This window comes from Adiantum capillus-veneris, chromosome 4 (genome assembly GCF_014529385.1).
Source record: "Adiantum capillus-veneris isolate H3 chromosome 4, ASM1452938v2, whole genome shotgun sequence".
NCBI lineage: Eukaryota > Viridiplantae > Streptophyta > Polypodiopsida > Polypodiales > Pteridaceae > Adiantum > Adiantum capillus-veneris.
Genome location: NC_140934.1, coordinates 123,959,168 through 123,974,480, shown reverse-complemented (window position 1 = coordinate 123,974,480; position 15,313 = coordinate 123,959,168). Strand labels below are relative to the sequence as shown.

The following is a 15,313-nucleotide window of genomic DNA, read 5'->3' as shown; positions in this document are numbered from 1 at the left end:
TTGCCTAGTTCAACATAAGGATCCACAAAACCCATCAAAACCTCGTCGTTGTCAACACAGACCCACCAAAACCTAGTCGTCGTCGACATAGACCCATCAGTACCTCGTCGTCGTCATCATCGTTGTCGACATAGAACCCATCAGTACCTCGTCGTCTACATCATTGTCGTCGACATAGAATCCATTAGTATCTCGTCGTCGACATAGAACCCATCAATACCTCGTCGTCGACATAGAACCTATCAATACCTCGTTGTTGTCGTTCTCATCGTCGTCGATATTGAATCCATCACTACCACAATACCCATCAGTACCTTCACATGTCACAAAGTGATGACATGGTTGCTCGCTCTGTTGAAAGCCTAACCCTAAAATCAGAAACCCTAATTCTGTTGAAACCCTAACCCTAAAATCAAAAACCCTAATTTTGCCCTAACCCTAACCCTAATCCTAATCTTGAATTTTGCTGACGTGACAGTTGACATGTAGGCAGTTGTACGGATCTCCGTGATTAGCGCCATGAATTGCATTGGCAGCTTTTGACAGCTACGCAATTGGGAGAGAGAGAACTTCTTTGCTTTAATTTACTAAGCAAGAGAGAGAGAGAGAGAGAGAGAGAGAGAGAGAGAGAGAGAGAGAGAGAGAGAGAAAGAAAAGCCTCTTTGCTTTATTTTAGCAAGAGAGAGAGAGAAAGAGAAACTGCTTTATTTTTTTTGCAAAGCTTTTGAGCTTTTGATTTTCAGCTTCTGGGGCTCTGCTTTTGGCATCCCTTGTACCTTTAAATTTGTGAACAGGCCTCTCACAACTCAGAGCATCTGGACGTAGAGTCTGAGTGTGAGCGCCTGCCCTCACTCTTGTACTTTGAACTCAGATTAATACAAAAAGAAATACCGAAAGGGGCGCCAGTCTTTGGGGCCAATATCTCTAGTCGCGGGAACTCTGCCGGGCCAGTGTGAATCAATTGTGAACTGTGAATTGTTTTGAAGTGGTTATTTGGTGCTATCATAGTAGTCTCGTACGGTCCCGTACGTTTTGTACGCGTACGATGATGTGCGGTACTAAACGAACTAAAAAACATTATGATGTACGATGACGTTATGTACGTTCAAATTTAAAAAAACAAATAATTCTCAAGTCTAAGGGCCTAAGGCTTAGGCCTTAATACTTACTTATAGAAACTTGACATTTGTATAGATTACAAGTTAGTAGTTACAATACTACATAGTACATAGTACAATGTAAAGAGTCAAGACTCAAAGACTAAAGAGAATGAGCATTACATAAACCAAAATGATCATTGAAATTTGATAAGTAGAGACCAAGTGGCAAGGGCTACAAAGTACTCAAAAAGTGGCAAGGGATACAAAAAAGTGGGGGGACCAAGTGGCAAGGGCTACAAAGTACTCAAAAAGTGGCACACCATAATAGAGAGACTAAATAGTAAAGTCACTAGTCACTAGTGCTCTCATCATCTTCCTCATCTTCCTCTTCTGAGCCTTGCTCATCAACATCATCCTCTTCCTCACAAGAGTCGAAGGATGACGGCTCATAATCTCCATCACTAATGAGGTTGCCTTCATCATCATACTCTGGCTCTCGAGGCTCTCTATCCTCGGAAGTGATGGCCGCCGCACAAGAGCCGCTTCCGGACCCTCGCCGCACATAGGTCCTAGGAGCCTCCGTGGGTGTTGTTGATGCTTTGCCTCTATCTCTTGTAGCCCTAGCACCTCTGCCTCTTGTAGCCGATGTAACTCCATGGATGACGACCTTGCGTGATCGTGTGCGAGAAACCCGGCGATCAATCTCCTCAAGCTCCAAGTAGAGCTCACGAAAAATCATTTGCTCCTCAGGGTCTTGCTCTTTATTGACACTCTTTAGAGTGTCAATCGTAAGTGTGAGCTCATCCACGTTGACCTATTTGACATTTACAACATTGGACAATGAAAACATAATTAGTATATTCAAACTAATTAAAGACTAGACTCTAGAGTATAGAAAATGGAGTGAGTAGTGATTATAATTTATAATTTATACCTGTCGAGCCATAGGCATCTCATGCATAGAGCGCAACATGCGTAAATTGGAGCGACAATAGATAAGTCGCTCTAATTGCTTCGTTGAGAGCTTGTTTCGGATTTTGGTGTGGATGAGGGAGTATGCGGACCAATTACGCTCACATGCTCCCGATGAGTAATCCTAAAACACATCAAGAGAGGCATAAGCTATAAGAGACTATAGTTGAAGAGATTAAGCATAAAATGTAAAAGGTTGAGGCTTGTCGCTTACTTGGCCAAGAACCCTCAAAGCAAGTCGTTTGAGAGTAGGCAATTGATAGCCAAAGCTCTCCCACCAAAATAAAGGCTTCACCAAGGATTACCGCTTCCAACACAAGTTGGAAGTAAATGCGGTGCCTCGTTGGTCGCTATAGTTGATTACCTCTTGGAGAAATGCTCCAATGTCCTCTTCTTTTAGCACCTTAAAGAGGTAATTGTTGCGCTCCTCAATAAGCTCTTGATTTGCAAAGAGTTCGGGCTTCTTGTAAGCCGGATGCAAGAGAGCCGCAAAGTAATGGATAGGTCTCTTCATCCAATCCCACCGCTTTGTGATTAGGAGGAGAATGTCGTCTCTCTTGGGAGAGTCCTCGAGGTAATCACTACAAGAAGAGAGAGAAAATGTACTAAGTAAAGAAACAAGCATGTAGAATTTAAATATATAGAGAATGACATATGTAATAATAAATATGTAGTTATACCGTGTTCCATCGGGAGCCCCATCTAGGATTGTAGACTTCTCAATCTCCTTGTAAGCTTCCTCCATGAAGTGCCATAGAAGCCCAATAGTTGCCCCTTCCATGTCGGTCATGCGAAGAGCCTTGTACAAGGGCAAGATCGCAACGACAAGACCCTTAATTTCTTGCCAAAACTCCTCCCGCAAGCAAAGCCGTTGGATGGCTTTTGCATCTTGTTGGGAAGCGGCGGACTCTCCATTCATCCACTCCTTAAACTCATCGGAGACCATGGTCTTTTGTATTTTGTTTTGCACATCATAGAGCCGCTCTAGAAGTAGCCACATGGCGGCAAAGCGAGTGGCCGATGGCTTCTTCAACTCAAGGTCGGAGTAGGTGCGGTAAATGGCAAGCACCCTCACTTTGCCGTTGATGAAATTGATGATGGAGAGTGCTTGGTTGAGGATATCTTTCACCCAACCTAGCTCCCCTATGTCTTCAAAGAGAAGGTCAAGGCAATGAGAGGCACATGGAGTCCATACTATGGATGGAAATTCCTTCTCTAGCCTCTTACTCATTGCCTTGCAATTTGAAGCATTGTCGGTAATCACTTGCACGACATGCTCCGCACCAACCTACACAAGAGGCATTTGTGACAAGAAGAGTTAAAACTTAAAAATTAAAACATAGGACTCATTGGCAATTGCTCATGACATAAAGGCTCGATTTACGGTTTTACCTCAAGAATGGCTTGGCGGATGTGCTTCCAAATGAATGCCCCGGTCACTTTCTTCCCTCTCGAACCCGCATCCACCGCCCGTAAGAAGTACGTGCCAAGAGGACAAGAAACAAGAATGTTGATGATGCCCCTCTTCTTGCGGTCGCTCCATCCGTCGGAGAGGATAGAGCATCCATACTTTGCCCAACCCGCACGTACGGGCTCAAGTGACTTGTCAATCCTTGCCCTCTCTTCATCAAGCTTCTTTGTTCTCATGTCATGGTATGACACACCCGTCCACCCTTCGCATGGACCAACCGCCGCAATTGCTATGATCATCCTCTTCCATCGCTCCAACCGAAGAATGTTGAAGGAGAGATTGCATTCAATCACCGTGCGGGCAATCTCTATTTCCGCGATTCTTTGTCTCTCCTTGAGGAAAGACAAGGGGCCGGAGCATCCACCCACCGATTTCGCAAGAGAAGTTTGCTTTGCCATCTTCGGAGGCCGGCCACCATCACTTGAAGACCCCTTGGACTTCTTGGACTTCTTGGAGGAGGCACTACCATCACATGAGGCCGCGGTGGCACCGGTAGCCATGGACATAGTTGGAGAGGCCTCTTCCTCCGAATCGGAGCTATCAACATCCGGCGACACGAACTCATCCGAGGTGACTCTACCCTTGCGTGTCTTCAATGGAAGATACTTTCTCTTGCATTCCGCAAGGATATCTTCGGGGATATTAGGACATGGCCCCGCTTGTCCTCCTATCTTTGTCAAGTGGATGATGAGACGGGTGACGGAAGAGGTCATAGCTTTTGGGCAATATTTGCACCACCACTTGCAAGAGTTTTGCTTGCCCCCCACCCGCTCAAAATATCGGCAATGCTTCTCAAAGGCTTCATGAAGAGGAGGCGGCATTATGTAGTATGTAGCTAGTAGCTACTAGTATGATGTATGATGTATCAATAGATGAGAGAGAGAGAGAGAGAGAGAGAGAGAGAGAGAGAGAGAGAGAGAGAGAGAGAGAGAGAGAGAGAGAGAGAGAGAGAGAGAGAGAGAGAGACCCAAGGAAGCTTGAAGGAGAGACCAGTTACGGTGTCACCCAAGGGAGCTTGAAGGAGAGAGATGGTAGACCCAATGGAGACTCGAGAGCTTGAGAGCTTGAAGCTTCAATGGAAGCACATGGAGATGAGAGGGTAGAGCATTGAGAGGCTTAGGGCTAAAGCTTGTAGCTTGTAGTTGTAGGTTGTGTTGGATAACAAAGGGGAAGGGTTGCTTAAATAGGAGAGAAAGAGCATGTGAGGCTTGACATTTGAGCAATGGGCATTGGCCCTTGGGCAATAAGCATGGCAATGTGCCAATGGCCCATGGGCAATAAGCATGGCATTTGGCTTCAAAACTGCCTGCAAATGGCTCCAAAAGGCCTACAAACTGGACATTGCAAAACGGTCAAAAAGCTGCCAACGGTCATAAACTGCCGAAAAAGTCACCGGACGGAACGCACGGGACGGGACGGGCCGGCCGGACGGAACGAGAGGTTCCGTTCGACGTACGAAAACTACCCTGGGTGCTGTTGCGGTAGATTCTTGACTTGGAGTGTCCAAGTCTGTTATAGTGGTATCAGAGCACGACCGATTTCTCTTCTACGGGAAATCCTATCCCAAATTTTTTTCCACGGCACCTATGGCTTCAGGCAAAGATCAATCGACTCCCTCTGCATCCGGAGATGCGAGAAGGGATCACAACGAAGATTCCGGCAAGGAGTATGGCCCGCCTCGGCCTACTCAGGTGGAGCGTCGAGAGATGGAGCGTCGTAAATTGATCGGCGATGCAACGAAGATGATGCTCAATTTTGCGAAGGACCCAAAATTCGCAAAATATATGAGCGAGACTTCTTTCGAGGAAGTGCACGAGCAGTGGCAGAAAACCACAACACCCCTCCCAAAACCCGCTCTCAAGAAATCTTCTGCTCACAAGAAGTATTCAGAGAAGGAATTAGAAGAGGTGGTTGATGCACGGATTGCTCAGCTTTTTGACGCGCAAAACAAAGCTAAAAAGCACGGCAGAAAGCAGAAGAAAGGCACTGACTTCCCAGGCTGTTTGGGTCGTCAATCGACATTTGAAAAGGCAAAGAAATAGAAGAAGCGTGTTCGATTTGAAGAAGTACCCAGTCCTTCTTCTTCTTCTTCTTCTGACAGTTCTTCTAGCTCATTTGACTCGAGCGAAGAAAGATATAGTGGACGCTTATTGCGAGAGATTCTGGAACTCTTTTCTACCCGCCTCTTCACTCAAGAAGATCTCGTTCAGAGAACAGATTGAGCGGTTTACCTTGGGTCTACCTACAGAGATCCGAGATCACTGCTTGGAACAAAAGTCAACTTCTATTCAGGAGTTTATGACTCATGCGAAATGGGGTTTTGCCATCCACTCTGGTAGTCTGACTTACCCTACCGATGAGATCATGACACACAGAGCTGAACAGACTTCTACAAATGAAAGTAGAAAGAGAAAGAGCAACTCAGAAAAGAAAGATGCACGACCCAAGCTTACTCCTCAGGAGAGAGCTCGCTTCATCAGGGAGGGGAAGTGCTTTGGATGCGGGGAACGTGTACATATCTCCGCAAAGTGCTTTAAAAAGGCACTGAAAGAACAGAAAGAACAGGACGACGAAAGGCCTGAGAGTTGAGAGCAGCTGAGAAACGTGGAAGAAAAGGCAAGATGAAAATAGGATTGGTTCCGGAGTGCGTGGGTACCGATCCCAGCACGATGGACGAGAGTACAGAACTTTGCTGAGCTTGAGGCAAAATGAAAGACCAAGAGGCCCTGATCTTCTGTGATGGAGGAGCCAAGGTCAACTTCATTTCACCGGAATTGGCGGCGCGGCTCAAGATTACTCCCGATCCGATGGGACCACTTGCGGAGGTAGTTCTAGCGGCACCCGGCAGGGACGTAGCCATTACACCTGTCATTGGCAAACTTCGGTTGCATTGTCGGGGGTATTTGGGGCATGAGGACTTTGACATAATGCCTTTGGAAGGTTGTGATGTTCTCTTGGGAATTCCCTGGTACCACAAGAACAACGCCGTGGTCGACTATCGGGCGAGGAAAGCGACATTGACTACAGAGAAGGCCACAACCATTGTACTTGACATTAAACTGAAGGGCGAGTCTGTCCCTATTGTATCGGCTTCGGCCATTTCAAAATTAATGAAATCCAGTCTGTTTGTTTACTCGATCTTTATGAAATAGTTGAGTGATGAAGATAGGACAAATATGTCTGAACTTGATAAAGAACGCCAAAATTTTCTCAACTCTCATGTCGATTGCTTCTCAAGCCTGCCAGGCGAGTTACCACCTGCTCGTCCTGAAGATCATACCATTGATCTGATACCTGGAAGCACACCACGGAACCGGCCACCTTACCGTGTAAGCCGAGCACAGAACGAAGATATTATGAACCAAGTGAAAGACCTCTTGGAAAAGGGTCTTGTCCAGCCTAGTACTTCACCGTATTGCTCTCTAGTGTTGTTGGTTTTGAAGAAAGACGGATCTTGGAGAATGTGCATCGATTATAGAGCTCTCAAGAAAATCACCATCAAGAAGAGATTTCCGATTCCTAGGATCGATGATATACTCGACAGTTTACAGGGATCCTTGTGCTTTAGCAGGATTGATTTGAAGAGTGGATATCATCATATCAGAATCGCGCCGGGAGACGTCTACAAGACAGCATTTCGGACGACTTTTGGGTTATTTGATTTTTTGGTGATGCCTTTTAGCTTAACCAATGCTCCTGCGACATTTAATTGGATGATGGACAAGATTTTTCGAGAGTACAGGCTATTTGTTGACACTTTCTTTGACGATATCATTGTTTTCTCCAAGAATGAGGCAGGACATAGAGATCACCTGCTTTAGGTCTTTCATGCATTACGAGATCACAAGTTAATGATTAATGCAAAGAAAAGTGAATTTTTCCTACCAGAGATACACTTTTTGGGACACATTGTGTCAGCAGCAGCAGCAGGAGTGCAAATGGATCGGGCCAAGATAGAGACTATCCGTGATTGGCCCGATTTGAAGAATGTCTATGAAGTTAGAAGCTTCTTGGGACTGTGTTCGTACTACAGGCGGTTCATTCGAAAGTTTGCAGAGGTTGCTTCCCCTTTGCATATCTTGACACAGAAAGGAGTCCTTTTCTCATGGGGACCCACAGAGGTGACTGCCTTTTAGGCATTGAAAGAGAAATTGACTACGTGACCAGTTTTGACTTTGCTGGACTTGCAGAAGTCATTTGAAGTATATTGTGATGCTTGTGGTCGTAGTGTGGGTGCGGTCTTAATGGAAGAAAGCCATGTCATTACTTACGAGAGCCGATTGTTCTCAAGGCCAGAAATGACATCACAAATTTATCATGCTCTTACTCAGTGGCGGCATTACTTACTCGGAGCGGATTTTACTGTCTTTACAGACCATTTGAGTTTGCGCTATTTCTTGTCACAGAAGCAGCTATTGGAAAAGCATATGCGGTGGGCGAACATCTTGTCACAGTTTCACTTCCAGATTGTCCATGTTCAGGGACAAAAGAATGTAGTGGCAGATGCTCTGTCTCGGAAGCCGTTGGTTCTGGCTATTTCCGCGATACATCATAGGAGCTTCGAGGATATGGTCGACCAGTATGCCACGGATACAAATTTTGCAGACGTTTTCACACGGATATCGGATGGGGAGACGATAGCGGGATATTCCATTCGGGATGGCTACTTGATGAGAAAACCCATGTTTTGCGTTACACAGCCGTTGAGAGAAAAGGTTATGACCGAATGCCACTGTCCACCTTTTACGGGTCATCGCGGCATTGCTACCACCATGAAATGGGTAGAGAGATACTTTTTTTGGCCGAGACTCAAGAAGGATGTGAAAGAGTTTGTGCGCAGTTGCTTGGTATGCCAGAAGGTCAAGTTTGACAGGCGTAAAGCACAGGGATTGTTACAGCCTTTGGCCATACCCACTTGCCCCTGGGAAAGTATTGAAATGGATTTCATTTTTGATCTCCCGAGAACACAGAGTGGTCACGATGGTATCTGGATTGTTATTGACAGATTTAGCTCATTTCATTCAAGTGAAGAAAACCTAGATTTACGAGTTTGTTTTGAAAGGCAATTTGGAAGAACATTGGCACGCAGTTATAGTTCTCGTCATCGTTCCACCTGTAGATTGACGGGCAATTTGAGATTGCCAATTCAGTGGTTTTAGATTTATTGAAGTCTTATATCTTGAATCAGAAGACTCGATGGGAAAAGTATCTACCTTTGGTGGAATTTGCCTACCATAACACGATACACTCTTTGACGGGGAAGACGCCATTTGAGATTGTTGAAGGTGCTGCGAAGGTTCCACCCTTCCTAAGCACGAAAGATAAGATTTTTGAAGCGGATGAATACACGCGCAACTTAGATACGGTTTTTGCCAAGGTTCGAGGTTCGCGAGGCTTTACAAAAATTTCAAGAACGACAGAAAAAGGCAGCGGATCGCCATTGTCGCGATTTGAAATTGAAGGAGGATGATTGGGTGCTCTTACGTTTTGAGAAGGCACGTCTGAGAAAGAAAAAGGGAAAGGAGAGGCTTTTTCCAAAGCTTAGTATGAGATACTACGGACCTTTCCAGATCTCTGAAAAGATCAATGATGTCTCCTTTCGATTGAAATTGCCTAACACTTGGAGGATTCACAATGCATTTCATGTGAGTCTCTTGAAACCTTTTAAAGGTGATGTGCCTGAAGATGGGGAGCCCGATGAGCAACCCGAAGGGAAGGGGAGGAAAACGAGGAGATCCTTGTTGCTGAAGAGAATTTGACACATAAGGACACAAAGAATAAAGGTAAAGTCCGAAGGCGGTTCTTGGTTAAATTCAAGAACTATCCTGCATTGGATGCGAAGTGGATGGAGGAGGAGGACATAGTAGATACTCCTCAGATTGTGAGACTTGTGCTCGAAGCTTTTGGTTTAGCATAGTCTATTCCAAATGGAACCCACCATTCAGCTTGGTCGGAGATATGGTGGAGTGGGATGCACACGAGGGGAGTTACTCCGTTCCTTTGTCAACATATGCGTGGCTTTTGTTATACTAGAGTCATTGATGTCTCTTTGAGCTTCAGGGATACTGAGCGCTGACAGTATTCTGTTGTACGACTTTATGAAATGGAATTCCGGAATAGGAAATTGATTTGTTCTTGACTTGTTTTTAAGTGCAGGAACTGATAGACGAAATGACTGCAGCATTTTGGTCTAATTGATCTCGAATTTTACAAATGCACCTACATCAACGACTTCTTCATCAAAATTTTGCTGGGTTTTTTTTCTCTACTAAACTCGTGTACAATCGGTCATCTATGAGGTCCCGACTGGATCTAGATGCGATTGCTAGCTACATTGCAGATAAATCATGGTCTAAGATCCGAATGAATGTTGAATGTCATGTGATGTCTTGTGATGTCGAGTGATGTCGTGTGATGTGACTGTCGATTGGTACATGTGCTAGTTGTGTGTTCCTAGTACGTGGTACTAATAGTCAGTGTGTGCTAAGACGGTTTATGGCCTCTGTTTGTTTTGCAGGCGTAATTGAGGGCGATTACAATGCTTTCAAGAAGGGGGTATGCCACAAAGTGATGACGTGGCTGCCCGCTTTGCTAAAAGCCTAACCCAAAAAATCTGAAACCCTAATTCTGTTGAAACCTTAACCCTAAAATCAAAAACCCTAATTATGCCCTAACCCTAACCCTAACCCTAATCCTAATTTTGCTGACGTGGCAGTCGTACAGATCTTTTGATTTGTGTCGTGAATTGCGCTGGCAACTTTTGACAACTTTTGAGCAATGCTTTTTCTACGCAATTGGGAGAGAGAACCTCTTTGCTTTAATTTACTAAGCAAGAGAGAGAGAGAGAGAAAGAAAAGCCTCTTTGCTTTATTTTAGCAAGAGAGAGAGAGAAAGAGAAACTGCTTATTTTTTTTGCAAAGCTTTTGAGCTTTTGATTTTCAGATTTTGGGGCTCTGCTTTTGGCATCCCTTGGACCTTTAAATTTGTGAGCAGGCCTCTCACAACTCAGAGCATCTGCACACAGAGTCTGAGTGTGAGCGCCTGCCCGCACTCTTGTACTTAGAACTCAGATTAATACAAAAAGAAATACCGAAAGGGGCGCCAGTCTTGGGGGCCAATATCTCTAGGCACGGAACTCCGCCGGGCCAATGTGAATCAATTGTGAACGGTGAACTGTTTTGAAGCGGTTATTTAGTGCTGTCGCGGCAGATTCTTGACTTGGAGTGTCCAAGTCTGTTACATCACACCCTGCAGTACCCTTAGTACCCAACATCAGTAGCATGAGTACCAGTACCCAGCATCAGTAGCATCAATACCCATTAGCATCTCAGCATCTCAACATTCAGCATCATTGTATGAGCATTTGCGCAAGAAAAAAGAAAGTACTTGCTTTGGCAACAAAGCAAGGGGGCCCTTGCGTGTTTGGGACCCGACATTCGGTGTCGTCTCTCTTTTCTCTCTCTTTTTCATTCAATTCAGTTCATTTCAAGTGAAGTAGATCCCTTGTGTTTGTGCGGAGTACTAGATCCGAGCTAAATCCTTAACACTTCCATTGCACGTGACAGTTTCAGGGGCTGTCCGCTAGTGTTTATTTCTTGTCTTATCTTGAAGTTGCCAGTTTGGTGTGTTATTAAGCTTGTGCATTGTTTTGCTGCTTGTTTGGTAGCTTCATCCCCCCGCCCCCCCTTTCTCCCTGTCTGCATCTTGAGTCTCTCCCATCTCTCTATCTCGCAACTTGGCATCTGTATTCTATTTCTCCATATTTAAGCTCTCCATGAATCCTTTACCCTGTAACCTCTGAGACTCTCAAGTCTCCATGAATCCTTTACCCTGTAGCCTCTGAGACTCTCAAGTCTGCTATCTCTAGTTCTCATGTCTTAACTTGCCCCTCCTACTATGCTCTCTCTCTCTCTCTTTCTCTCTCTCTCTCTCTCTCTCTCTCTCTCTCTCTCTCTCTCTCTCTCTCTCGGAGCCCTATATTTTTTTGTGCTTACATTGCCTCTTCTTCTCATGCAGCTAGTAGTAGCCGGAACTCTAATAGAGCATACGTTCTTTATACAGATAGGACGGGGTGGATTTTGCTAGCTTGGGTGAGGGTCTCGCAGATATAGCTCTCTCTAGCTTGTATTTCTATCATGACCGTCACATTCCTGAAATTAAGCACATGCACATGCGCACGCGTGCACACACACACACACACACACAGTGCATGCATGAGTGTGCTGTCCAGTAAGAAGAGGAATTTTTCCACCGTCATAAGGGACAAGCATAGAGACTTAGAAATTAATTTTACAATGCTATTGTGAAAGCTGCAGCAAGACATTTATCGGGGTGTGGTACATAGTTTTGTAATTTGATTAAATGACAGAGTTCGTTGTGGCGGTTGCAGGTAATCAGAAAAGAAGAGGAGAAGCTGGCACAAGAACAAGAAGAGAAAGTGAGAGAGAATGTTAAGAAGCTAGATGAAATACACCTTTGCGTCAAAGACAGAGTTGTTCACAGGCTAAGCCGTTATTATGGTATGAAATTTGAAGGTGACTGACATTGGTCTTGTCATGAAATTATCTTCAGTCATTGTGCCGATTGTCTGATTAGTTCAAATTAAGACACTGACATCATACACTGGTCATATTCCTTGCTTTTTTCATGTTGTCATGAGGAGTCAAAATTAATGTCACAAAGGGCCTCTGGTGTAACCATGAATGTTGTTGGATCTGGTGCTTGTTATGTCCTCCCTTTACTAGTTTAACTAGATTGAAGGCCCAAGAGTGCCTAGGTGTTGGAGCGCCTTGGAATGACAGAAAATTTTCTTAAAGAATGCTGCCATGTGTCTTGATGTCTGATTCTGTATTGAAATTTTTGGTCCCCCAATGCCCGAGTACTAGGATTTTCTCATCCGGAAAAGAGAGGATGCCGTCTGCTCCAACATTCGAAACTGAGCTGGAATATCTAGAAAAGCAATTTTCGGTGGGTAGCGGTACCTGACAACGGGTGTTTTTTTCTTGTGCTTTCTTTGTTGTGCGCACAGGGTATATGCCATATAGGAATTTAACCATGTAATGCTTAAGAGTACAGGGATGGTAATTGGTAGTGCCCATATTCTCGATGGTGTTCCATGCTTACAAATACACGGCTATAGCATAAAGCGCACTAGCGTACCGCCTATATGCTGTCACGAAGAGAAGCTTTTAGGGACCTTGAGAAAGAGAGAGCCTTGCCTGTCAGACGAATAGATGTTAGTATGCTGTTGATATGCTGAAATACATATACAAACATAATGCATGCATGCAATTTAATACAAAAAATCAACCTATTAATACGCAAGCGTTCGCGTCTCGGACACTTTTAATGGTTGCGAGTACTTTTTTAAAGAAGTTGACTGAGAATGCCAAAAAAGTCTTTATATCAGTTGTCTTTTATATTTTTGATCTGAACGTTTACATGGTAAGTGGAAGGTTGAGGTGTCGGTCAAGGTTGTGGAAACCAACTTTTTGGTGACTTTCAACCGGTTTTTGCTTGGTGGCTTGTGACAACTCTTGCGTCTTAAAGAGTGGTAAATGTCATGCACCACTTTCAAAGTAAATGAATTCTAAAGAAGGATGCAAAACATTGAATTGGAGTGCTATGGTTGAGTGAAAACTTATGATACAGCTTGATATACATGAATTTGAAGAGAATCTTTTAGAAAGAGAATCAGTGGCCTAAAGATGCCACCATTCACTCCAAAACATTGAGATGCATTTGGAGCGTCGATCAATCCAAAAGTTGAGCGTCTGCACATGGGAACTAGGGGCAAAAGGCATGAATCCAACCTTCACTCATGGTCTTATGGAATTGGGCGTCTCATTGTGAGGTTAAAATTCTACAATTTTGTAGAGGATTATTATACAAAGATCGCTTTTGGTAAAAGAATTATTCCACATTCAATAATGCCACTTAAACTCTCTACCAGTCATGAGAGATTTCTCTCAAATCTAGCTACACTACATTGCCTTTTCGAGCAACCTTGCTTATAGTCTCTCTCTCTCTCTCTCTCTCTCTCTCTCTCTCTCTCTCTCTCTCTCTCTCTCTACATGCACACATATTACACATACCACACGAATGAGACACTTGCACACCTTGATCCGACATCGTTTGCATAAAGAGGAGCCAACTCCTCATCCATAACTTGTTCTACTTTGCATGTCCACAGAGCATCCTCAAAACAAGTGGGTTCTACAACTAAATCCACTGTGGTCTTGGGTCAATGCTAGCTCTTCACAAAGGGTATACCAACTCTTCATCAAGGCTTTGCTTTGAGCCACTCACATTTCCATAATCAAGACAACTCAGATTTGGCATTTGCTTTGAACCACTCAAATTTCCAGTCAAGGCAACTTTGTCACCCTGTTGTCCATTGGCCCCCTCAGTATCACTCTCACATGGCCCTTGTTGGTTGCCCCCCCTTTTTTTTTTTTTGGTCTCGGATTGTTTCAACCTTCTAGGCATTGTATAGTGGGCTCACTTTTCCATGTACGTAGGATGCTTGAGGGCCCAAATAAAGTTGTATTGAGCTATGACACTAGGTAACACTGGGCATAGTTAAGAAATTGGCGGTGCAAAAGCGAGTGCAAAACAAATCCCTATGCAAGAAGCGGGCTAAAACCAACCAAAAGGGAAAAAGGGCACCTAGGCAACCTAAGTGTCCTTTGAGTCAAGCCCAAGACTTTCCCACACAATGTTATTAAAACGCAAGAAAGTTCATGTTTTGTTTTAGATAGCCTTTTAAGGCCTGTAGAGTGTCCACATAAGGAATGCAGTAAGATTTTACTGAGGTCACAAACTCTATTCATTCCCATAGCTCATTAATCTCTACATAGCTAGAAAGAGAAGGAGAACATCAACACCGAGAGATGGCAAAGCTGTTGGGGTAAAGCCCCATGTGGCCGGTTAGGCTAGGTGCCCGCCCACTATACTTATTCATTATGTATATAATAGAATAAGGGGCCTCACATGTAGAGAGTGAGTTTTAGCCCCTGCAAACACAAGGTCTCCTTTTCTCCTGTCTTTTCCATTGCTGCACACACACACACACACACACACACACACACACACACACACACACACACACGCTCTCGTTCGTGCACTTCAACTGGTATCAGAGCTCAGGGATTGGGAGCACCATTGGAGCTCAACGGGGAAGCAGGTAGAGAAACAACAAAAACTGCAGCACGTTTTTGCAAATCTGTTTTCGCCTACCAAAACGTCTTTATTCAAGCCGATTCCCTTGAATTTTGATAGGTTTTTCGTCCTCTTTAACTTTGCAGAAGAAAATTTTCTCAAAATCTTTACCACTTTTGAGATACGTCACTCAAACTGCCTGCACGTTTAGGGTACATAGGTGCAGATTTTTACAAATCTGTTTTGACTTATGTAAACAACATATTTCAGGTCCATTCCTTCATGGCCCAACCGTTCTCGCGTGGTCTACAACTTTCCAGAAGGAAGTTTTTGCAAATTTTGAGTGGTTTGGAAGATATGAGCTGACAGGCTGCAGGGTATTCGAAAAGTTGAAGATTATGTATGCATATTGTGGTGATTTGCTACATTCAGCGAGCTCGGATTGAGCTTTTGTCAATCTCTTGTTTTGTGCATTGATGTTTTTCTCTCTGTGAAGAGAGTGTGGGTTGATATTTTCAACACATTTATGCGCACACATTGAGAACACTTTGTGGATGTATGCATTCTTGTGGACTCTCAGGTTCGAGAGTGGTTTTATCACAGGTTATGT

At 44.2% G+C, this 15,313-nt stretch overlaps 2 protein-coding genes across 2 annotated transcripts in view; one reads left to right on the top strand and one right to left on the bottom strand.

Moving 5' to 3' along the window:
• The window catches only part of LOC147459934 (ASI1-immunoprecipitated protein 1-like), a 61,635-nt gene extending 49,251 nt beyond the window's left edge, over positions 1-12,384 (top strand). Inside the window, exon 2 of the mRNA XM_086509924.1 lies at positions 11,933-12,384. Within this exon, the coding sequence (XP_086366050.1) occupies positions 11,933-12,085 (153 nt within the window). The 3' untranslated portion in view covers positions 12,086-12,384. The remainder of the gene's footprint in view (positions 1-11,932) is intronic.
• On the bottom strand, positions 1,262-4,407 carry LOC147459935 (uncharacterized). Its single transcript, XM_086509923.1, has 4 exons — positions 3,513-4,407; positions 2,753-3,360; positions 2,035-2,653; positions 1,262-1,914 (listed from the first exon to the last, which is right to left on the bottom strand). The coding sequence occupies exons 1-3, from the start codon at positions 4,362-4,364 to the stop codon at positions 2,374-2,376; spliced, it is 1,740 nt and encodes a 579-aa protein (XP_086366049.1). The 5' UTR covers positions 4,365-4,407; the 3' UTR covers positions 1,262-1,914; positions 2,035-2,373.
• Positions 12,385-15,313: the final 2,929 nt, after the last annotated feature.

Excerpts from the sequence above, each read along its gene's own strand:
- LOC147459935 (XM_086509923.1), bottom strand. The coding sequence starts at position 4,364 with ATGCCGCCTCCTCTTCATGAAGCCTTTGAGAAGCATTGCCGATATTTT. Across the intron at positions 3,361-3,512 it reads CGGGTTCGAGAGGGAAGAAA|GTTGGTGCGGAGCATGTCGT; the intron begins GTGACCGGGGCA and ends CCTCTTGTGTAG. Across the intron at positions 2,654-2,752 it reads GGGGCTCCCGATGGAACACG|TGATTACCTCGAGGACTCTC; the intron begins GTATAACTACAT and ends CTCTTCTTGTAG.